A 25,919-nucleotide genomic window follows, 5' to 3' on the forward strand; every position below is an offset into this window, starting at 1 on the left:
CAGATATATGAATAGTGAGAAGGCCCACAGGAAGATTAAGAAATGAAAACCTCCATTGTACAGAAAGACTGTCAACTCAAGAACTGTAAAACCTCATTACCCTCTTCAAATTAATGACCCCAGTCCCCTATAACAACTGAAAAATAGAGTAGAAACTCCAGAATTAAGGAAGAATGAGTGAGAGACACATAGGAAATGTTCCAGAAATAATTTGTGGACCACAGATCTTACAGCCAAACTTACATCACTGTTAAACATAAAGTACTACTAACATGAGTAACTCACAAAGAAAATGGGTATTTTTTAATGGGTATGTTTCTTTTTCTTTGGTTTATATACTTACATATTAGTGCTATTATATAGTCTTAATAATACCTAGAATAAGTCTTAGATAGTCTCTATCATTTACTGTGACATAAGAATTTAAAGATCAAGCTGTCAAGTTCCATGAAAAACCTTGAGGGGATTTTGATTGGAATTCCACTGAATCTTACAGATTATTAGGAGTCAGAATTGTTATCTTTATGGTCTTTCCAGCCATAAGCAGGTGCATGTCTGTATTTTTATCAGGTGTTCATTTGTGTCACTCAGTAATGACTGGTAATTTCTTCTCAAACGTATTGCATATCTTTTGCTTATTTTCAGTGAAGAATCACATACAAATTTTGCTAGAGAAAAGAACATAGGAAAAAAGCTACCTAACTTACTTTATAAGACTAGGATAACCTTGAGGGGATTTTGATTGGAATTTCACTGAATCTTACAAATAATTTGGAGTCAGAATTGTTATCTTTATGGTCTTTCCAGCCATAAGCAGGTGCATGTCTGTATTTTTATCAGGTGTTCATTTGTGTCACTCAGTAATGACTGGTAATTTCTTCTCAAACGTACTGCATATCTTTTGCTTACTTTCAGTGAAGAATTACATACAAATTTTGCTAGAGAAAAGAACATAGGAAAAAAGCTACCTAACTTATTTTATAAGACTAGGATAACCTTGATAGCAATTGAGCACTTGTTAGCAGTCAAGTGCAAGTAAAGTCATAGACTTTAGTTAATTAAGAACATAGATGCACTTATATAATATTGTACAGCAACTATACTGCAGTAGAAAAAATGTAGGTACAAAAGTCTTAAATAAGACACTAGCAAATTAAATACAGGAATATATCTTTTGGAAATTATTGCTCATTTCTTCATTGAATATAAGGATCTAGTATGAAAGTATCATGACACTGTGGCATTAAAAAAACAAGAACATAATTTTTTCAATTGATGTACATTTAAGTTGCTTCTGATTTTTCATTATTTTAAGTATTGCTATCACCAGTCTTGGACATACCTTGTTAACATTATTTCCTTAGGAAGATTTGCCCAGAGTGTATCTATGCAAATTTTAAATTCTGATGTATTGTTAAATATGGAATCATCAAACATTTTCAATGAAGGGCCAAATAGCAAACATAATATATGCTTGTGGGCCAAGGGCAAAATTGAGGTTATTATATAGGTACTTCTATATAACGAGAGAGAAAACAAATTTCCATAAATATTTACTGATAAAACTGAAAATATAGTAATTGAGTATAATTTTCACAATACAGGTCTACAAATGTGAATAATGGAATTCTTTTGGAGGGGATAACATTTCACTTAATTAGGGTTGAAAGGTGGTCTTCCTTATCAACAAAATCAATTGCAAATGTTTATCTGTTAATGCTGAACTATGGTGAGGTTTTATGTATTTCACCTTTACAGATTTCTTTCCTTATAGATAGGTACTGCCAAATATTGATATCAATACATGAGCGTATTCACTGATCAGAAGGCATTTTTAGAATTCTAGCTAAATGGCTAGACTGCCTTTTAACATGTCATTACATTGCAAATTAATCATTAATCATTTCCAGTTAAAGTGCTTTAATTTGCACAGTTAAATAGACTTTGGAATATGGAAATTTCCTTTGCACTTGTATCAAGATTGAAAAATGCTGCTGTCGATTGAAATATATTGCTGGAAATTTGTGTAGGAACGGAAATCTCACTTTTTTTTTTCCTTTTGACAGTGCAGGAAGTGTATAATACAACCTGACATTACTTGCAAGTCAAACAATGTTAGTTCTCACTGAAATAACTTTATCACAATATAAGTTTCACATATGAGTCTGTTTTTTCCCCTTTTTAAGTTTTATTAGGTAGAATTATTACAGTTTGACTACACTATACATTATATTGCATGTAAATACATATATACAATATACTGCACATATTGTTTTTTAGTTTACATATATGTTCTGATCATTGTTTCTAAGAACAGATTAGAGCTTTAGCTTTTTAAACTTACATAGTTATCAAAGGAATAAAGCCAACCACAAAATAAGAATGAACAGAATGTGGTAATCTAATCATAAAGGACAGTCAAATGTGCTTACACATATTCAAGAAATCAATCATATAAGTTACGAATAATAAGTAGTTCATTTGTGTCCTTTTTGTTTGTTTGTTTTAAAGAGTCCACATATAAGTGATATTGTATGGCATTTTTCTTTCTCTTTCCCACCCACTTCACTTAGAATTACTATCTCCAGGTCCATCCATGTTGCTGCAAATGGCATTATTTTATTCTTTTTATGGCTGAGTAGTGTTCCATTGTATATCTGTACCACATCTTCTTTATCCAGTCATCTGTTGATGGACATTTGGGTTGTTCCCATGTCTTGGCTACTGTAAATAGTGCTGCTATGAACACTAGGGTGCATATGTCTTCCTGAATTTTATTTTTTCTCTGGATATATGCCTAGGAGTGGGATTGCTGGATCACATGATAAGTCTATTTTCAGTTTTTTAAGGAACCTCCATACTGTCCTCCATAGTTGCTGCACCAGTCTACACTCCCACCAACAGTGTAGGAGAGTTCCCTTTTCTCCACACCCCTCCAACATCTATCATTTGTAGACTTTGTAATCCGGCCATTCTGGCTGGTGTGAGGTGTATCTCACTGTAGTTTTGATCTGCATTTCTCTGGCAATTAGTGATGTTGAGTTTATTTTTGTATATGGTGTTAGAGAATGTTATAGTTTCAGTCTTTTACAAGTAGCTGTCCAGTTTTCCCAGCACCACTTATTGAAGAGACTGTCTTTTCTCCATTGTATATTCTTGCCTCCTTTGTCATAGATTAATTGACCATACGTGCATTTCTGGACTTTCTATCCTGTTCCATTGATCTATGTGTCTGTTTTTGTGCTGGTGCCAAACTGTTTTGATTTCTGTAGCTTTGCAGTATAGTCTGAAGTCAGGGAGTATGATTCCCCTGGCTCCTTCTTTTTCAAGATTGCTTTGGCTATTCAGGGTCTTTTGTGTTTCCATATATTTTTTAACATTTTTTTTTGTTCCAGCTCTGTGAAGAATGTCATTGGTAATTCGATAGGGACTGCACTGAATCTGTAAATTGCCTTAGGCAGTATGGCCATTTTAACAATACTGATTCTGCCAATCCAAGAACATGGTATATCTTTCCATTTGTTTATGTCTTCTTCAATTTTCTTCATTAGTGTCTTATAGTCTTCAGTGTAAGGGTCTTTTGCCTCCTTGGGTAGGTTTATTGCTTTATTGCTAGGTATTTTATTCTTTTTGGTGCAACAGTAAATGGTATTGTTTCCCTGATTTCCCTTTCTGCTATTTTGTTGTTAGTGTTTGGAGATGGAACTAATTTCTGTACATTAATTTTGTATCCTGCAACTTTACCAAAATTCATTGATGAGTTATAGAAGGTTTTTGGCCACTTCTCTAGTATTTTCTATGTATAGTATCATGTCATCTGCAGACAGTGACAGCTTTACTTCTTCTTTTCCAATTTGAATTCCTCTTATTTCTTTTTCTTCTCTGATTGCTACAGCTAGGACTTCCAAAACTATGTTGAATAAAAGTGGCGAGAGTGGACATCCTTGTCTTGTTCCTGATCTTAGAGGAAATGCTTTCAGCTTTTCCCCATTAAGTATGATGTTAGCTGTGGGTTTGTCGTATATGGCCTTTATTACGTTGAGGTATGTTCCATCTAGGCCCACTTTCTGGAGAGTTTTTATCCATAAATGGATGTTGAATTTTATCAAAAGCTTTTTCTGCATCTGTTGAGATGATCATATGGTTTTTATTCTTCAGTTTGTTAATGTGGTGTATCACGTTGATTGATTTGTGGATATTGAAAAATCCCTGCATCCCTGGGATAAATCCCACTTGATCATGGTGTATAATCCTTTTAATGCATTGTTGGAGTTGATTTACTAGTATTTTGTTGAGGATTTTTGCATCTATGTTCATAAGTGACACTGGCCTGTAATTTTTTTGTGTGTGTGATATCTTTGTCTTGTTTTGGTATCAGGGTGATGATGGCTCATAGAATGAGTTTGGAAGTGTTCCTTCCTCTGCAATTTTTTTGGAAGAGTTTCAGAAGAAGGATAGGTGTTAACTCTTCTCTGAATGTTTGGTAGAATTCACCTGTGAAGCCATCTGGTCCTGGACTTTCATTTGTTGGCAGGTTTTTAATTACTGATTCAATTTCAATATTGGTAATTGGTCTATTCATATTGTCTACTTCTTCCAGGTTTAGTCTTGGCAAATTGTACCTTTCTAAGAAATTGCCCCTTTTTTCTACGTTGTCATTTTTGTTAGTGTATAGTTGCTCATAGTATCATCTTATGATTCCTTATATTTCTGTGGTGTTGGTTGTAACTTCTCCTTTTTCATTTCTAATTTTTATTAATTTGGGCCATTAATTTTTCTTGATGAGTCTGACTAAAGGTTTATCAATGTTATCTTTTCAAAGAACTAGCTTTTAGTTTCATTGATCTGTTGTATTGTTTTTTCAGTCTATTTCATTTATTTCGGCTCTAATCTTTATGATTTCTTTTCTTCTACTAACTCTGGGGTTTGTTCTTTCTCCAGCTGCTTTAGGTATAAGGTTAGGTTGTTTACTTGAGATTTTTCTTGTTTCCTGAGGTAGGTTTGTATAGCTATAGAATTCCTTCTTAGAACTGCTTTTGCTGCATCCCAGAGGTTTTGGGTGGTTGTGTTTTCGTTTTCATTTGTTTCAAAGTATTTTTTTATTTCCTCTTTGATTGCTTCTGTGATCCATTGGTTTTTTTAGTAGCATACTGTTTAGCCTCCATGTGTTTGCAGTTTTTGCAGTTTTTTTCTTGTAGTTAATTTCTAACCTTATAGTACTGTGGTTGGAAAAGTTCTTTGGTATGATTTCAATTTTCTTAAATTTGCTGAGGCTAGCTTTGTGGGCCAGCATGTGGTAGATTCTGGAAAATGTTCCATGTGCACCTGAGGAGACTGTGTATTTTGTTACTTTTGGGTAGAATGCTCTATAGATATCAGTAAAGTCCATCTGGCCCAATGTGTTATTTAGGGCCTCTATTTCTTTATTGATTTTCTGTCTGTATGATCTGTCCATTGATGTTAAGTGGGGTGTTGAGGTCCCCTGCTATTATTGTATTATTGTCGACTTCTCCTTTTATGTCTGTTAACAATTGCCTTATATATTGTGGTGCTCCTATGTTGGGTACATACATATTTACAATTGATCCTTTTCTTGGATTGATCCCTTAAATATTATGTAGTGTCCTTTGTCTCTTGTAATACTCTTTAAGTATTACTACTCTAGCTTTCTTTTGATTTCTGTTTGCATGGAATATCTTTTTCCATCCCCCTACTTTCAGCCCACGTGTATCTCTAGCTCTGAAGTGGGTCTCTTGTAGACAGCATATATATGGGTCTTGTTTTTATATCCATGCAGCCAGTCTATGTCTTTTGGTTGGAGCATTTAATCCACTTACATTTAAGGTAATTATTGATAGGTGTGTTTTTACTGACATTTTGTTGATTTGAGTTTGTTTTTTTAGGTCTTTTTCCCCCCTATTCTTTTTGTTTTCTTGTGCTTTGAGGAGTAGAGAAGGTCCTTTAACATTTGGTGTAAACCTGATTTGGAGGTGCTGAATTCTTTTAGCTTGTATCTGTGAAGTTTTTGATTTCTCCATCAAATCTGAACCAGAGCCTTGCTGGATAGAGTATTCTTGGTTATACGTTTTCCCCTTTCATCACTTTATTGTGCCACTCCCTTCTGGCCTGAAGAGTTTCTGTTGAAAAATCAGTTGATAACATCATGGGAGTTTCCTTGTGTGTTATTCGTTGCTTTTCTCTTGGTAATTTTAATATTTTCTCCTTATCCTTAATTTTTTTGTCAATTTGATTACTATGTGCCTTGGTATATTCCTCTTTGGGCTGATCCTGTCTGGGACCGTGCACTTCCTGGACTTGGGTGACTTTCCTTTCCGAAGTTAGGGAAGTTTTTGGTTATTATCTCTTCAAAAATTTTCTCAAGTCTTTTCTCTCTCTCTGCTTTCTGGGACCCTATGTGAATATTAGTGTGCTTCATGTTGTCCCAAAGTTCTCTTAAACTATCCTCATTTCTTTTCATTCTTTTTTTCTTTTCTGTTCTGCAGTGCTGATTTCCACTAATCTGTCTTCTAGCTCACTAATCTATTCTTCTGCCTCATTTAGTCTATTCTTGGTTCCTTCTAGTGTGTTGTTATTCGTTTCAGTAATTTTATATTCTTCAACTCTGTTTTGGTAGTCTTTATACTTTCCAGCTCTTTGCTAAAAACTTTGCTCTGTGCATCTATACTCCTCTTCAGTTCTCTGAACATCTTTACCATCATTTTTCTAAACTTCCTCAGATAAATTGCCTATCTCCTCATCACATTTCTTCTTCTGGGATTTTATCTTATGTCTTGTCCTGGAAGATATTCCTCTGCCACCTCATCTTGTGTGTCCTTCTCTTTGTATTTTTAGGTAGGGTAGTTATGTTTCTCTACCTTGGAGAAGTGGCCCTCTGTGGGAGATGTCCCATGAGTCCCAGCAGTACACTTCTCTCTTGTCACAAAGGGCCAGGATTCAGCCCATCCCAGTGTAGGGTCTGGCCTGTGTTTGTGGATTCCTTCCACTGGCTTTGGGATTGTTATTTTCTTACTTCTGGTATCTGCCCCTTGGTAGATGAGGCTGGTCTAGAGGCCTATCCAGGTTTCCTGGCAGGAGGAGTCAGTGTCTGCCCACTGCTGGGTGAAGCTTGGCTTGGACCTCTGGTGGGTAGGGCCTTGTCTAGAGGCTCAGGAAGTCTGTTTATGGATGGGGATATGTTCCCAACCAGTATGTTGTTCAGCCTGAGGCTTCCCAGCCCTTAAGCCTACAGGCTGTTGAGTGGGGCTGGGTCTTGATGCTAATGACCCAATCAAGATGTCAGGCTCCAGGAAAGCTCATGTAGATGAACACTTCTGGAATGTCCACCACCAGCTTTTATGTCCCCTGGGTGAGCCACAGCCGCCCCCTTTCTCCTCAGGAGAACTTCCAAACCCAGCAAACAGTCTGATCCAGGTTCCTACATAATCACTGTCTCTACCCCTGGACCCAGTGCACATGAGATCCTGTGCACACTTTCCAAGAGAATGAAGTCTCTCCCCTAGTCCTGTGGGGCTCCTGAAGTTAAGCCCCACTGGCCTGCAAAACCAAATGTCCTGGGATCTCCTCCTCCCAATGCCAGAACTCTGTGCTGGGGAGCCTGACGAGGTGCTCAGAACTCTCACTTCTGTGGGAGAGCCTCTGCAACTTAATTGTTCTTCTGCTTGTGGGTTGCCTACCTGGGGGTATGGGGCCCAATTATATCACGAGCACACCCCTCCTACCTTCCTGCTGTGGTTCCCTCTGTGTTTCCAGTTGAAGCAGATCTTTTTTTTGCTAGGCTCCAATCTTTTTTCTTTATGGCTGTTTAGCAGTTGTTTGTGGTTTTGTTGTAGTCACTAGGAGAGGCGAGCTTGTGGTCCTACTACTCCACCATCTTGACTGGAAATATGTAAGTCCTGTTTTGCTTGTAGTTTTAGGCTGACACATTTCAAGTCTGTAACATAAACTAATTCTAAAGCCATTCAAAGTTGAGTGGCTGAGCACAGTATTTCCAATCATTTAAAAATTATTCTCAAGGATTATAAGGCAGGCTATATTTGACCCATAGGCCATAGTTTACCAATCCCTGCTTTATAAAGTCTTACGTTCCCAGTAAATGTAAGTGCCTATTTCCCCCCAAACTTTGCAGCCAGTAAGTATTAACTTTAAAAAACTTATCCAATTTGAAATTACATTTTTCAACTTGCATTTATTTGAATATTAAGAAGGTAAAGTATCTTCTCGTGATTTTAGACCATTTATATTTCATCATTAAAAACTTGATGTTGATATTCTTTTTCCATTTTTATTCCAACAAGTATTTTGTTTACCAAAAAGCGTTCTAATTCCTTTTTAGTGGCTCTACCTACTTGTTGAGAATTATTTTCCACTGCATTCTCCCACACATCCAACATTCCTTCCCTAAAGACCTGCCATTGCCTGACACTACTGTGCTTTCTCAAGCATCTCTAAAAATATGCACCAGATATCATTCTCTGTTGCCTTTTCTCCATTTTACCTCCCAGTATAACTCTTACTATCCTTCAAGACTTATATCAATAATCATTTCCTATTCTTTGGTTCCATAGCACTCTGCCATAAAACCTATCACATTGTTATGTTATCAACTGTTTACAGTGGTCTTCCTCCTCGGCTCAACGCTTGTTGAGACATGGTACTGTAACTGATCTCCAGAACAGTGCCTACCACTTAATAAGCACTGATTATTCATTGACTGAATGAGTTCAAAATAACAGCAGTATTAACAATATTAGAAAAGTAATAATGTGCTAGGCACAATATAAGAGACAAATTTGTGTAATAGTATTTAAAAGCTTACCTTTTTCCCTAAAGACTTACAATAATTTATTTTAATAACTGCCATTAGTTATAGCTGAGATCTGCAAGTCAAGAAAATTTGGTTGTACTAGAAAAGAAAGCTGAGAAAAATTAAAATACAAAAAAGAATATTCATCAACCATGTCGGTTTTGTAATTTGAACAATAAGTTCTTTTTTTCAAAATCTCCTTTGTAACTTTACCAAGGTTCATTTTGGATTAATCTTTTATTCTGCTTTATTTCCAAAGGACATCCATTACCTTGCACTAGATAAAGGTGAAATGGCACTAGCTGAAGTGGCAAGAAAGAGAGCTAGCGACATTGATGCAGAATCAATAACCTCTGGAGTTGGTAAGAATTAATGCTGGTTTTCTTAAGTGCTTTTTGTTTTAATCAATACTTATCTAGTATCATTTGTTTACATTTGTAAGTCATGGTTGATTAATTTGAGTTACTTTCTTTGTAAAGACAGTGCTTTTTTTTTAAGAATTAAGCTAGGTAAATAGTAAAATATGGATATTTAAGTTGAAACTGTGTTATATAAGTTAATAACCAGTCATTAATAACTATTTAGCAAAAAGTAAAAATTGTACTTTTCATAAGATTTTGAGGAAAAGTTTATTATCAGTGCTGTTATTAAAATTAACCAACACAGGAACTTATATAATCCTTTATTTATATATACAGACATCATATCTCAAAAGAATTCCCTCCTCTATCAGACTACTTCACATGGAATTTTGTTTGGTGGGTAATTTTTTTTTTAATTTAGAAGCCACTAGAGTCATTTTACAGTGAGTCTTCTGAAGACACGTCAGAAGCGTAAACTGAATCTAAAGATCCAACTAAAACTTTATAATACAGAAAAATGATAGTCTTTAAAAACTGTAATACCAAAATGAGCTTTGTTCTAGACTCAATTTATCCTAATGTGACTAAATCTAGAAATATTAATCCTCAGACATCCCAATTCCTATTCTTCCTGGTATTTCCTATTCCTCACTTAGGAAGAGGATGCTCTGAATTATAATAGAATTCATTTTCTTTGTGGAACTTCTATAAAACAACAAAGTTTTAATAAGGTTTCCGCTTTGTAAGTTGCTTGAAAATATTATAACATCTCCACTGATAGATCATCTTGTCCTTTGTTTATGTAATACTGTTTGGAGCCAAAGGGAGCAATTGTCAGCTTCTCTCTAACATCACCACCGGAGATCCCAGTTTTCAGGGTGGTACTGACTCAAAGCCATACAGGCTAGTTCTAAATCTGAATACCAAAGCTGACAGTTGCTTACCAGAAAGATGATTTCATTCTCCCTCCTCAACCTTGAAAGAGTTCCAAATTGACCAAACCCAAAGGATGCATAGACCACTTTCAAACCTCCATTCCTAATAGATAAGAAATACTCAGTATTAATCCAGTATTAGATAAGAGAAATTTGTGGCTTGCTAAGCATAGTAATGTGTGTCCTAATAATAATAGCTAATATTTACTGAATGCTTAATGTGGGGTCAGCACTATTCTGAGTTACAGATATTAACTAATTTAATCCTTATCGTAATTCTATGAGTTAAGGACAATTTATATTTGTGATGAGAAGTCACTTTTAACTGAATGATGAAACCATGTTAATAGGAATTATGACATTATATTATAAGGATACAAATATCCTCCCTCCCTATGCTTCTAGCCATTTAGAAACACAGGAGGAGGTTAATTCATAGCAAATTTTATGGAAATTATCCTTAGTTGTAATGTGCCCTGCTTTTTCCACCAGGGTATAAGGCAAGTTTCACATTGTAAAGCTATTTAAAGTTACTAAGGGTGAAAAGGAATATGAAGAGATTACCACAAAACCTCAGAAAAATGAAGAAATTCCACTCTTCACCAAATGCATACTGTGCCCTGTGTATTTTTTTCATCAGGTTACTGTGACCAGCTGGCAATTCCTAGCCAGAGGGCTTGGTTAGTGTTCCTCCTTTGAGCCCTGTGTCATTTCTCATAAATATCTTTCTTCACTGAACCCCTGTTATTCCCCATTTCTCAGCTTTTTTTTTTTCAGGCCTTATCCTTTGGCCTTCATTACTATTTCTTGATAAAAATACCATTTAATAACAGTAACTATTAAGAGGTGAACATCTTAGATGAATGTTCTACTCCACTTTTGTTCCAGAAAACTAGGCTTACTCCCACTCATAATATTGAGAAGGCAGAAGAAAGAATCAGCAAACTTTACAATACATTTGAAATTACTGAGTCTGAGGAGCAAAAGGAAAAACAATTAAGTGAAAAGAGCCTAAAGGACATATGGGACACCATCAAGCATACAAACACGTTATGGGAATCCCAGAAGAGGTGAGAAAGGGGCAAAAAGGTTATTTGAAGAAATAATGACTAAAAACTTACCAAATTTGAGGAAAGGCATGAGTCTATATATCCAAGCTCTACATACTCCGAGTATAATCAACCAAAAGAGACCCATGCTAGGACAAATTATAATGAAACTATCAAAAGCCAAAAACAACCTTGGAGGCCTGAGGCAATAAGATGACATACTTAAAGTACTGAAAGAAAAAAAAAAAGTTAATGGAGTATTCTGTATCCAGTGAAACTTTCCCTCAAAAATGAGGCAGAAATGTAGATATTCATAGATAAACAAAAGCTGAGGGAGTTCACTACCACTAGACCTGCCCTAAGAGAAATGTTAAAAGGAGTTCTACAGACTGAAATGAAAGGTTCCTAGATAGTAACTCAAAGCCATATGCAGAATGTAAAGATAAATATACGGGCAAATATAAAAATTATTGTAATTTTTGTTTCTACTCCACTTTCTATTTTCAACAGGAATTAAAAGACAGAAGCATAAATTAATTATAAATCTCTTAGATGCACAATGTATAAAGATGTAATTTGTGACTTTAATAAAGTTGGGGGACAGGAACACAGCTGTATTGGAGCAGAGGTTTTGAATGCTATTGACGTTAACATGGTATTCATTCAAATTAAATTATTCTAACTTAGCCATTCTAAGAGATGTGAGATTATAACTCGCTGGGGTTTTGATTTGCATTTTCCCATACTAAAGATGGTGTTCAGCATGTTTTCATAGACATGTTAACCACTTTTATGTCTCCTTTAGAAAAATGTCTCTTCAGGTTATCTGGCAATATTTTAGTTTTTATTATTTACTTGTATGTGTTCCTTGTATATGCTGGATATTAATCCTGATCAGATATAAGGTTTGCAAATAATTTCTCCCATTCTATAGATTGCATTTTCAATTTTTTTTCTTACTGTTTCTTTTGCTGTGCAGAAGCTTATTATTTTTGCCTTTGTTGCTTGTGCTTTTGTTGTCATTTCAAAAACATCATTGCCAAGATGAATGTCAAGGAACTTTTTCCCCTATGTTTTCTTCTAGGAGTTTTATGGTTTCAGTTCTAATTTTTGTGTCTTTAATCCATTTTGAATCAATTTCATTTTCCTGCATGCAGTTACCCAGTTTTCCTATTAACATTGAAAAGACTTTCCCCATTGAGTATTCTTGACTCCCTTGTCAAATATATGTGGGTTTATTTCTTGTTCTCTATTCTATTCCTTTGGTCTATATGTCTGTTTTTATGCCAGTACCATATTGCTTTGATTACTGCAGCTTTATAGTATAGTTTGAAATCAGGAAGTGTGTTGCCTCCAGCTTTGTTCTTTCTCAGGCTTTCTTTGGCTATTCAAGAATTTTTGTGGTTCCACCTGAATTTAAGATTGTTTTTCCTATTTCTGTGAAAAATGCCGTTGGAATTTTTGATAGGGTTTGCATTGACTCTATAGATAGCTTTGGGTAGTATGGTCATTTTAACAATATTAATTCTAATCCATGAAGATGGGCTATTTTCCCATTTATTTGTGTCATTTTCCATTTCTTTCATCAAGGTCTTAGAGTTTTCAGTACACAAATATTTCTGTGGTTTAATTTATTTTAAGATTTCTTTGATGCAATTGTAAATGGGATTTCTTTCTTCATTTCTCTTTCCCATAATTCATTGCTATTATACAGAAATGCAACTGATTTTTGTGTATTTTGTATCCTCCAACTTTACTGAATTACTTTTATTCAGTTTTTTTTGGTGGCATCTTTAGTTTTCTACATACAATGTGTCAGCTGCAAAAGGAGACAGTTTTGCTTCTTTATGATTTGAATGCCTTTTATTTCTTTTTCTTGTCTGATTTCTCTGGCTAGGACCTCTAAAACTATGTTGATCAAAATGGCTAGGGTAGAATGATGATGTGTTGGTGGCGGTATAATGCCAGTAAGTGTATTAGGCATGGAACATTCCAGGCTGCTATAACAAGAGAGCACAGTGATTTAAGAAATAAAATTATTTCTGTCTCAGATAAAAATCTGGGGAGGTGGGAAGGACTGGTAAGGCATGCTGGTATCAGATCACTAGGCTCCGCTACCATGTTGCTTTGTTATCTCTAGGTTATAACCTTTGCATCTTTGAAGATTTGCATCCCCGCCTGTAAGGAGGAAAAACAAAGAGGGCATACTCTTTTCTTCTTCAGAGTATAAGCCAGGAGTTGTTACACATTACTTCTGTTCATATCGCATTGGACAGAACCTGGTCATAAAAGTTTCACCTAACTGTAAGAAAGTCTGGAAACTATACACCCAGCAAAACACTTATAACTAAAAGCAGTAGCCATTTAGGGGGACAGCTACCATTTCATCTGTTACTATGAGATTTGAAGGATAGTATTTTAAAGAAGAAAATAAACAAAATGGAGAACAGCTTCCTGTATATAATCTTCATATGCACAGAAATGAAAGTAATTTTAAAACCCTACTCAAAAATAGTTCCCTGCTGCACATAATGTGGCTATCTGAATATCTACATAAGAAATTCTTCCAGATGTTGTATTTCCCAGCATACTTATACTTACCATATATGATCTTTATATGATCTATATACTTACCATATATGATCTTTCAGATACTATGCTATAAAGATGATGTAGCTTTGTAAGTAGCTATCTCTTACTACTTGAAAATTCTGTATCAAAGATTATTCTGCATAATGAAGAACTTCAGAGAATACAATACAGTGTAAAGATTACTCATATTATCACCCAGAGATAACTGATAATATGAGTCAATTTATTTCTTCTTTTTATTATGCATATATTTAAGAAAACTAAAATCACTTATTTATCTTCCTTTTTGTTACTTGGTGGTATGTTTTGACTACATTCCCATGTCATTTAGAATAATTCAAAAGCCTGATTTCTAATGAGTTATCCTTTCCCTAAAAGCCTTTTTTCACTATAAAATCATTGTACCATTGTAAAAGTGGATAAAATTATACCTAGTAGATGATACATGCATGAAAGTAAAGACTTGTTCTTGTATTTATTAATATAAAATTCTTCTACAATTAAGCTAAAAAGAAGTTGTTAATTCTACAAACTAACAATTTAAAATTGTGGTTAACTGTTTACCTACATTATATTGTTTGACTTAGGTGAAGTAGAGCCAAAAGTAGGCTGGCATGAATGTATCTCCTCTCTTTACTGTGTTATGTCAGTTTTCATCTATACCTTCCTACCTCTAGGCATCTTTGCCTAAAGACATAATCCTAAAACCCTTCATAATTAGAAGCACATCAAAGACTAACTGCTCTGCTTAGCTGCAGTGATCTATACAAGACTGTAAACAGATTTATAGTTTTCAGTAAAGTTTCTAAGAATGCAGAATTACCCAACCTTTATTATTTTGTTTGTGGTGACATAATGTTATCAATCACAGAATATAACATATAGTATTAATTATAAATTACCTATAGATATATTTTCTTTAAATTGTTTATTTTCAAACCTTTCTATTTAAATACTTAGCATATTTTCAAATTGTGAAGTACTACATTACTGAAGGTACAAGGTATCATCTTTTCAGAACTCACCTGGTCATAAATTGACAGTTACTTAGCAAAAGATAACATTAGTGTTTTCCTGTGGAGAAAGGTGCAAACATTAAACTATCTGGGCTTTAACCCTACTTTTTCTCTTTTTCAGAAAGGAGTCAATGTGTCAAACCATCTTCTCTGACTTAACTTGTAGACTAGTAAACTGTGCTGGTCCAGGAGAGAATAAACTTTCTGCAAGTAAATAATGAAGAATTTTAATAAACAATTGGTATGTCATATTAAGAGGAGCTAATGAAGCTGTGAAGTTAAGAATAAACAGAACATGTGTTAACTTGGCTAGTATGGAATATAGCAGTATTATCTTTTATCAATAATCCCAAAATATGGATAGACAAAGATTCATACAGTACTATGCTACAAACTTTAACAATACTAAGGTGGTAGTCAGGAAAGCTGACTTATTTTGGCTAAACCAGTCAAGACTAACCATCTGCCATCTTAAGTCACTTTAGGGGGATTCTCAGTTGGCTCATCTATAAAATAAGGACCTAGAACTAGACGAGGATCAGTCTTTTCAGCACTAAAATTCTGTGCATATGATTAGACAGAACCCAAATTAACATACAACTCTGAAAAAAAATCATTTGTGCATATCCACCTAATAGTAGAAACCCATACTGAAAATAAATCTGAATATTCTCTTAAGAGAGGGCTTGCTTTATTCAAAAATACTTTTGAATTAAGTTCTCTTAAATAGTACCTTTAAAAGATGACTTACTTTATACTGAAATTTATTTAGCAAGAGGTGTAACATCAAGGTGTCCAAGCAGAGGCGCTAATACAGAAACTAAAGAATTTCTAAATAAACAGAATGGTTTCACATATATTAGCTGACAAAATTTTGGACCTTTTGCAGGTATTTTACCTGTATAAAATTCTCTATATAACATGTCAGAATTCATATCCATTCCGGTGGTAATCTTCGGATACTCTTACCATGTCCCCAAGAAATCGCTACTCAAAAAAAAAAAAGTTACATAGTTGGTCCATAAAGTTTATGAGTGAAAAATCACGCACCTACTTTATCAAAATTAAGTAGTATCTTTATGTGTTTTTAACCATTCTTATAGTTTATAAAATGGCTTTATATAACCGTAAATCTATTTCTCAAGGAGAATCAGGGTTTTTATAGTGACTTATATTCCAAGAGCTTAAAGAAAATAAAATGATTTACATTCCCAGATCTGATCATCCTACAGTTTGCTGTGGGGTAGAATTTAGTTTAAAGGTGATCTACTTCAGCCCCCCACTGCAGACACATACAAGTTCAAGAAATGTAGATGTTAGGAACTCCAGTGATGCACCAGGGCTGGCTTTTTGGCCTTTCAAGTGCCAAATGAGATTATCCCTTCCCAACTCCAAGTTTAGGGACATCACGTTGGTGCCTCAAAACTGGCCACAGTCTCTCACACCACAGGATCAGGAAACTGGTTGATGGTGAGTGTGGGGCTTTTGTTATGGTCTGGTTTTTGAAGAGCTGGTTGTTAATCATTTAACAAAACATCACTGAGGTGATCTGAGGTTATGGTTCCTGAAGGCCAAGTCTCCATATATCAAAGAAAGACCTGTAAACTGTTCCTGATTCTACAACTCCCAGAACTGAATTTTTAACATTCATATATCCTTCTCCAGAAGGATAAATGAGGAAGTAGGGTCCATATCATAGATGATTTATTGCTTGCCTTTGAACCTATATAGCAATGTTGTCCAACAGAAATACAAACCAAACCACATACATAACCTTAATTTTTCTACTGAGAGTTTAAAGTACATCACAAATTGGATGTTAAACTTTCATTGGAAATACTTACTATTTAATTTCATAATTTCAGGTACCCACGTTGGCCTATAAATTATTTTAAAAATTTACAATTACTAAATTGAGTGCTTTTAAATTTAAAATTTTTTTAGTAAAATTTAAAAATTAGTTCCTCAATCATACTAGCCATATTTCAAGAGTTCAATAGCTACACATAGTACTAGTTACCATACTGAACAGCACTTCAGGAGTTTTCCAGAAGCTTGGGCCTTATTCTGTGCCAGCCTGAAGTGTAGAATCAAATGAATTATTTCACTTTTCAGTGCCTCAGTTTTCTGAAACAATAACCTCAGAAGAAGAATCAATCAGTAGTTACAACAATTTAATAGCTATTCTAATGATTGCTATAGTATGAAATTACTCACATGATATAGCATCTGCCATTTGTGGTATGTCAGGTTATTTAACAATTAACTCATCAACCAGTAGTTCCTTATGAAGGCGAACTTAACCTTGTTAGATGTTAGTAGCAATAAATGCTAAGCATTTATAGTGTTTTTCATCTTTAAAGGGCTTTACAAATTGTAATTAATTGGATAACATATCATTCTTGAGGCCAAAGGAGGCCTTTCTATTCAACAAAAACCTTCCATACACTTGTCATATACTTTGTACTACAATCTACATAAATTTAAGTGTTAATCTTATTCCTGAGATGAACTAGTCAAAATACTTGCTTCAGCTTTTCTGATCCTGAGTGCAAGCAGCTAATCTCAGCAGAGAAAAATGGTGCTTCTATAATGTTCATCACCTATGTGTTACTAACAAAAGTCAAGCACAAGTTTACTGATTATATTAAAAAATATTTTAAAGTCCCACTTTTACACTACTTAACCTCCTCTAAACTGCCATCAGAACCATAATAACACCATCCATTTTTACAGGCTTTGCAGTATTCATAGTGCTTGCCTGCATAATTTTATTATCTCAACAATCCTAAAAGATAAACAGGACAGATGTTATGCCCATTTTTTGGATGAAATTCAGTAAGGCTGAGTGACTTGCTTACATAGTTACATAGTGTTAAGTGCAACAACTAGAGCCAGAATCCAAGTCTGATGATTTTAGCCACCATTTATCAAGTGCACACTATATTTTGGAGAGTGTGTTGAACACTCTGTGCATTACCTCATTAATGGTCACAGCAGTCTCACAACATACCTATTTTATAGATGAGGAAAGTATAGTACAGAGCAACTATTATACATATGTCCTTTTTTCCTCAATGCATATGTTAACTTCTCTACAGTGTGGAATCTAGAAATGGAATATTATCAGGGTAGGAGAATAAAGGAACCAATCTTCATCAAAGATAAAAATTGCAATAGTCTAGCAAATGTTAGTCACCCAGGACAGTGCTAAGCTCTGTGGTACCTGTCATGTTTCATATTTACAACAACCAAACAACCCTAAGAATTAAGTATTAGTTTCCCCATTTATAAGTAAGGACAGAAACTCAAAAGTGACAGAAGCAGAATTTAAACCCATTCCTGTTTGGTTCCAAATCTCACTCATACTGTGAACCACTTCACCATTCTGGTTTTTATTTCAAGTCCACTGTAATTTCCCATATTGTTCACTGCCTAATGTTGCTTGTTACTCATTTTTGGAGTTGTTTTGCTTTCTGTGGGTTTTTTTGGTTTTTTGGTGGGGTGGGCATAAAATAAAGTGAGAAGGTTTTCTTTGTCATCTTTACCATGTTATGCTTACAGTGCCCAAAGCGAGTACTTACACCATTTTCAAAGCATAATGCAGGAAAGTAGCTTTGAGCACTGTCATACAATCTTTATAATAATTTGAGCAGTGAGCTGGCAGATTACAGTACTAACGGGGAACTGAATTTCTGTAACTTTAGACTTTGAGCTAAACAGTTCCTTTACCTATTAAATGACAAACTTCAGCAATTTTTCTAGAGTTAAAGGAAACTGACTTGTTCATTCAGTGGGTATTTTGATTTAAATCTATTTATAGTAACAAAATATGAGACAAAGGACTAAGCATTGTTATAGTAAATTTTCTTATGATGTGGCTAAATAATTTACATTAATGAAGACTATTAAGTGTGTGAAGAGTGATTCTCTTCAGTCAGAAAAAACCCTTTTTCTCTCAAATTGCCTGAAATCCTTATGAACTTCTCATTTCACGTTGCCCTAGTAATCAGAAATAAAAGTATTAAGATCTTCAAGCACCATAAATACTTCCAGGATGAATTCTCTGTTAAAATTTAATTAGTTCTTTTATTTTTCTGGCTAAAGTTAGTTACTATGTTCCTGGTAAGACTACCTCTAAGAAGGAAGTAAAACAAGTTTATGCACATACATTGATATGCAATGTCAGAAGAGAAAATGTGAGTAACATGTTTCTAGTAAAACTCCTACCTTATCTCGAATTAGGTTCTTCATAAATGTATGCACTATAATAATGTATAGAAATGACTATTTCATTATTTTCTTTATAGATTTTCCAACCTAATAGTCTAGGTATTTGGAACACATTCATTTAAGCAGAAGAAATAGCTGGCAAATATTTTTATGTCAGGTGGTATGCATGCTGTTTATAACCTTTCTTCTGTTTAGTCAATATAAGGTAACTTGATGTGACAGGGTGTGTGACATATCACAAAGAGGACTAAGGTCAGGAATTTTATGAGATCTTAAAAAACAATACCTTTAGAAAGGATTTAAATAAATAGTACTTTAAAGATCTGTAGAGTATATAGTCCCTCATCCCCCCCACCCCCGATTATCAAAGAATTGAGCTTAAGTGCTTAGGAAAGTCTTTTACTCAGAAAAAAGCAAATATCTCGCAACTCGGGTAGGGGAAGAATCTCTTAAGTTCCTTTACAGTTTAGAGTGCCTACCAAAACATATATCTATTTAGAGTTTATACATCTATTTGTTGACAATTCAATGATAAATTTATGTTTCTATCACCTATTTACCCCTTTTTTCTGAAGCCTTTGCAAATTATTTAGCTGTCATTACAGACTCCTGTCCCAAAGCATGAAGTTTCAACAAAAAGTATGATTAGATCACCAGATGTGCTTCTCATGGGCCAAATTTTGTTTTTATCATAGTAAAATGAGTGTGTACTTTTTAAAGTAAATGGTAAAGTATAACACACATTTAGAAGAATATACATACTGTAAATATTCAACTCAGTAAACAGATCCATATAACGAAACTAAACTTTACTAGCCCCACCAAAAGGCCCCCTTATCCCACTTTCTCATACCTGCAAACGATAAACATTCCTGACTTCTAAATACTACAAATCAGTTTTATTTGATCTTGGAAAAGAATGCATTTCACTTAACATAACTTTTATGAAATGTGCCCATATTATTATGTATATTTATCATATATTCCATTTTTTATATATATATATATCACAATTTATTTGTCACTGATGGACTTTTCAGTTGTTGCCAGTTTGGGGCTCTTAGAAATATTCTACATATCCTTTCTGAATATACCTATCCACTTATGCATACATTCAACTTTAGTAGGTGCCTCCAAAGATTTCACTAGAGTAACTGAAACAATTTTCATGTTTATTATCAGTACATGAGAATTCCAGTTTATCCCCTTCCTTGCCAACAGTTATCCCCTGCCACCACCATTTTACTCATTCTAGAAGGTGTATAGTGGTATTATGTTGTATATGTATACAATCATGTTATATGCATTGTGTATGACATAATACATGTGTAATTAAAATGGAACAGATTATTTCTAAAAATTTTATCCAGATTTCTGTTTGTTCTAAGATGGAATACTGGTTGCTGTAAACTCTTCCATTCCACCTGAAAGCAAAGTTTTAACATACATTTTTCTTTATATTTTATCTTTCACGTAATTTTTAAAGTAATTTATATTAAACATAGGGTTAGTGACTATTTTGTTGAGATAAAACTTACAAAATGTAAAGTTAACCATTTTATCTATTTTAAAATGTACAAGTGACTGGTTTGCAGTATATGGGTCAGTGACATTTTATACAAGATTATAATTATCTTTAGATTGCACTGTATGTCATTGGTATATTCTGCAGCTATTTAATAAGCAACAAAAATCTAGTAAAATAATATGAACATAAGGTACAGAAATAACTCATTTTTTTCTAATGAGCATTTATCTAGCGACTTAAACTAAACATGATTGAAAACAGAAATCAAGAAAGACTTTCAGTTAGCCAAAAGAGATACCACAAAGCCCATGTGCTAAAGTAGTCTTATATACTTCATTCATTTGGAACTTATTTCTTACAAGATTGAGAAGCTTACAAGTTTTTTTTTTTTTCTGATTGCAGCACAAAAAAGCTCATGGCAGTAGTTAGAACAAGTGGAAGCATAAATGAGAAGAGGGAGAGAATATTTGAAAAACATGAAAAAAAATCACACAATCTGTGGCACAACTGAGTCAGCTCCAAAGACATAAGTATATTCAAACACATTCAGTTAGTAACTAATATAGTTAAATACAACTCCAATCAAAACCTCAAATAAGCAAACAAACTGGACAACCTAGAAGAAATGAATAAATTCCTAGAAACATGTATCTAACCAGAATCATGAAAAAAAATAGAAAATCTCAGTAAGATTATTACATAAGAAGACTGAATCAGTAATATAAAACCTATCAACAAACAGAAATCCAGGACCAGATGAACTCACTGGTGAATTTTACCAAACAGTTAAAGAAGAATTAATAGCAATTCCTCTCAAAGTCTTCCAAAATGAAGACATGCAAGAACACTTCCAAACTCATTCTGTGAGGCCAGCATTACCCTAATGCCAAAACCAGACAGGGACACTACAAAAAAATTATAGGCCAATATGCCTGATAAACATAGAAGCAAAAACTCAAAAAAAAATAAAATATGAGCAAACTGAATTCAAAACTCCACTGAAAGAATTATACACCATGATCAAGTGGGATTTACTCCACAGATGCAAAGATGATAAACATCTGCAAATTAATCAGTGTGATACACCACATTAACAAAATGAAAGATAAAGATAATATTATCTCAATAGATGCAGAAAAAGCATTTGACAAAATTCAACATCCATTTTTCATAAAAACCCTCAACAAAGAAGGTATAGAGGAAATGTATCTCAACAAAATAAAGGCCATGTTTGACAAACCAACAACTAACATCATACTCAACAGTGAAAAGCTGAAAGCTTTTCCTCTAGGATGATGAACAAGACAAGAATGCCCACTTTTGCCACTTTGAATCAACATAGTATTAGAGGTTCTAACCAAAGCAATTAGACAAGAAAAAGAAAGTCATTTAGATCAGAAGGGAAGAAGTAAAATTGTCATGATTTCCAGATGACACAATATTATATACAGAAAACCCTAAGGACTCCACCAAAAAACTGTTAGGACTAAGAAACAAATTCATTATAGACTTTCAGGATACAAAATCAGTTTTCAAAAATTTGTGTTTCTGTACTCTAATACTGAATAATCAGAAATAGAAATTAAGAAAACAATCCTATTTAAAGTTGAATAAAAAAGAATAAAAAATCTATAAGTAAATTTAAATAGTTGAAAGACCTGTACACTGAAAACTACATGAAATTGAAAAGGAATTGAATAAGGTACAATAAATGGAAAGATAAATCATGTTCATGGGATGGAAGAATTAATATTGTTAAGACTCATACTACCAAAAGCAATCTACAGATTCAGTGCAATCCCTATCAAAATTCCAATGGCATTTTTCATGAAAATAGGACACATAGTCCTAAAATTTGTATGGAAACACACAAGCCCCCCCCCCCCAAATACCCAAAGCAATCTTGGGGAAGAAGAACTGAAGGCATCAAGCTTCCTGGGTACTACAGTAATGAAAACTGTGGTGTAGGCATTAAAACAGACACAAAGACCAATCAAACAGAATAGACAGCCCAGAAATAAATCCATTCAACCAAGGCCAACTAATTCATGACAAAGGAGCTGAGGATAGTAAACAAGGATATTCTCTTTAATCAATGGTATCAGGGCTGTACAACTGTACAGCCGCATGCAAAAGAATTAAACTGGACCACAATCTTACACCATACAAAAAAATTAACTCAAAATGGATCAAAAACTTGAATATAAGAACTGAAACCATAAAATTCCTAGAAGAAAAGACAGGTGTTAAGCTCCTTGATATCATTCTTCGCAAGGATACATTTAATGCCAAAAGCAAACAAAAATAAGTGGGACTACATCAAACTAACTGGAAACTATCAACCAAATTTTAAAAAGCAGCCTACAGAATGAGAGAAAGTATTTTCAAACCATATGCCATAAAGAGTTAATATCCAAAATATGTAAGAAATCCATACATCTTAATAGAAAAATAATCCAAATAAAAATGGGCAGAGGCTCTGGAAAGACATTTTTCCAAAGATGACATACCAGTGGCCAACAGGTATATGAAGAGATGATCGACATCACTAATGATAACAGAAATGCAAATCAAAACAACAACGAGATATCATTTCACACCTGTGAGAATTACTGTACTCAAAAAGACAAGAAGTAACAAGTGTTGGTGATGATGTGGTGAAAGGGAACCCTTATGCACCTTCGGTGTGAGTGTAAGTTGGCCCAGTCACTACAGAAAATGATATGGAGAGTCCTCAAAAACTTTAAAATGGAACTACCATTTGATCAAGTAATTCCACTTCTGGGTCATTTATCTGAAGGAAATGAAGATATTAACTGAAAAATCTATCTGCACCCCTGTGTTCTTTGTGGCATTATATACAGTAGCCAAGACACAGAAGCAGCCTAAGTATCTATCAATGGATGAATGGATAAGAAAATGTGGTGTGTGTGTGGATGGATGGATAGATACACATACACATACATACATGTATATGTATATATATGTGTGTGTGTGTATAAATATATATATAGTAGAATATTATTAAGCCATAAAAAGGAAGGAAACCTTGCCATTTGTGACAACATAGATGGACCTTGAGAGCAATTCTGCTAAGTGAAATAAATTGGAGAAACACAAATAGTGTATGATTTCACCTATATTGGAATCTAAAAAAAACCTTCAGATAGAGAAGAGACTGGTAGTTACCAGAGGCAGGGGCTGGCCAAAATGAGTGAAGCTGTTCAAAAGGCACAAACTTCCAGTTGTAAGATAGGTAAGTCCTGGAGATATAATGTACACCACAATGATTATACCTAAATGTACTGTATTGTATATTTAGAAGTTGCTAGGAAAGTAAATCTTAAAAGTTCTCATCACAAGAAAAAGATTGTAACTATGTATGGTAATGGATGTTAACTCATCTTATTTCTAGTAATCATTTTCAGATATATATAAATTTAAAAAATCATGTTGTACATCTAAACTAATACAATGTTATATGTCAATTATGTGTCATTTAAAAAAGAGAAGAAAGAGAAAACAAAAAATAAAATAATATACCTAAGCCCTAGAAGAGCAATACTTAAATGTCAGTGGTCTAAATATATCAATTTAAATGCAGACATTTGCAGGCTGTTAAAAAAAAAAAAGACCCAGTGTATATACAGTTTACCAGAGACTCATTTCAGGTATAAAGATACAAGTAGGCTGTGTGTAAAAGGATACAGAAAGATATACTACCCAAACATTAGTGAAAAGAAATCAGGAGTAGCTCTATTAGTGTCAGATAATGTAGACTTCAGAGCGGAAAAAAAAATTACCAGGGAGATTCACAGAGGGACATTACATAATCATAAAAGACCAATCCACTAAGAGGACATACTTAACCTAAATGTGTATGCACTAAACAAAAGAGCTACCAAATAAGTGAAGCTAAAGAGTGACAGAATTAAAAGAAGAATTAGAGAAGCCCACAGTTGTCAGAGACATCAACAGCCCTCTCCGAACAATTTACTGGTAAAACCAGACAGAAATGCAGCGAGGAGATAGAATAGCTCAACAGCACTGTAACTTAGCCAACATCAGAACATATATTCTTTTCAATTGCTTGTGAAATATACGCCAAGATAGACCATATCCTTAGCCAAAAAAAAAAATTTTTTTTCAACTATTTTACTGGTGAAGGGACAGACAGAGATCAATGAAACAGGATAAAAAAAAAACCCAGACATAGACCCACACAAATAAGCCCAAATGACTTTACAAAAGTACAAGAGCAATTCATTGGAGGAAGGATAGCTTTTCAACAAATGTGATGGAACAACTTGATAACCATAGGCAAAAACAAATGTGCCTTGTTCTCGACTTCACACCAGAAGAATTCTGAGATATGACTCTGAAATCATAACTGATAAAATATTGATAAATAGGAGTTACTAAAAAAAAGGCTTTTGCTCTGTGAAAGACCATCTCAAGACGATGAAAAGACAAGCTATAGATTGGGAGAAAATACCTGCAAACCACATATCTGACAAGGTCCTTTTATCTGGAATACAGAAAGAAATCTCAAAACTCAGCAATAACAGGAACCAATTTTCTAAAACTATGAAGTTCTAAAACAAATGGAGAACTTTTATTGGTTTAAACTCTGCTTCTACCACCCAGATCTATGCCTCTGAGTTAAAACTATGTACCAGATTACCACATAAACAATAGAATACAGACAGATAATACATAAAGAAAAAAGAAAAATTACCAAGGATTCATGTTTGGGGCAGCAGGGGAAGGAGATGTAGTCAGCATAGCCATAGATTTGGGGGGGGAGGTAATTTGTTTTATTTATCTTATTTGTTTATTTATGTTTAGAGGTGGTACTGAGGATTGAACCCAGGACCTCATACATGCTAAGCAAGCACTCGACCACTTGAGCTATAGCCCCCTCCTACCATACATCCTTTTTTCCTGTTTGTTTTTTTTTCTGTTCCTTAATGTGAATATTCAATAAACCACTGAAGATAATGTGCATATATATTTAGGTCATTTATATTAGCATTTCCAGATGTGTAAAAGTTACTACATAGAAAATTTGGAAGCAAGGCAGAACAAGTACTTCAAAGACAAAATTTTAACAAGTTTAAATATAATTTTTACAATTTTAATACATTATATCAATTGCAAGGAAATTTTGCTCTTTTAGATGGAATAGAAGTCTTTGCTTGACGACTTAAATATTAATCTTGGGTTTCAAACACTGATGTAATTGCATGGCCTTTTAAAAGCCTTTGGGTAGAAGAATGATAAAAAATGTGGTTTTAGTTATTGGCATGCCTGTGCAACAAAGCATTTGGGAGATGTGACTGACAGGCCAGGACTGTGTATAAGGGGAAACCTATGCTTA

General features: G+C 34.1%; 1 protein-coding gene across 3 annotated transcripts in view; it reads left to right on the forward strand.

The window, feature by feature from the left end:
- WDPCP (WD repeat containing planar cell polarity effector) overlaps nt 1-25,919 on the forward strand; it is a 288,075-nt gene that overhangs the window by 189,190 nt on the left and 72,966 nt on the right. For 2 of the 3 annotated variants that reach the window (XM_072937648.1, XM_031675558.2), the window contains exon 14: nt 9,084-9,186. In XM_072937648.1, the coding sequence (XP_072793749.1) occupies nt 9,084-9,186 (103 nt within the window). Of the gene's footprint in view, nt 1-9,083; nt 9,187-14,899; nt 15,088-25,919 lie in introns of those variants that run through there. The other variant, XM_015237041.3, reaches the window with a different exon arrangement.

The sequence above is a fragment of the Vicugna pacos genome, chromosome 15 (genome assembly GCF_048564905.1).
Source record: "Vicugna pacos chromosome 15, VicPac4, whole genome shotgun sequence".
Taxonomy (NCBI): Eukaryota; Metazoa; Chordata; class Mammalia; order Artiodactyla; family Camelidae; genus Vicugna; species Vicugna pacos.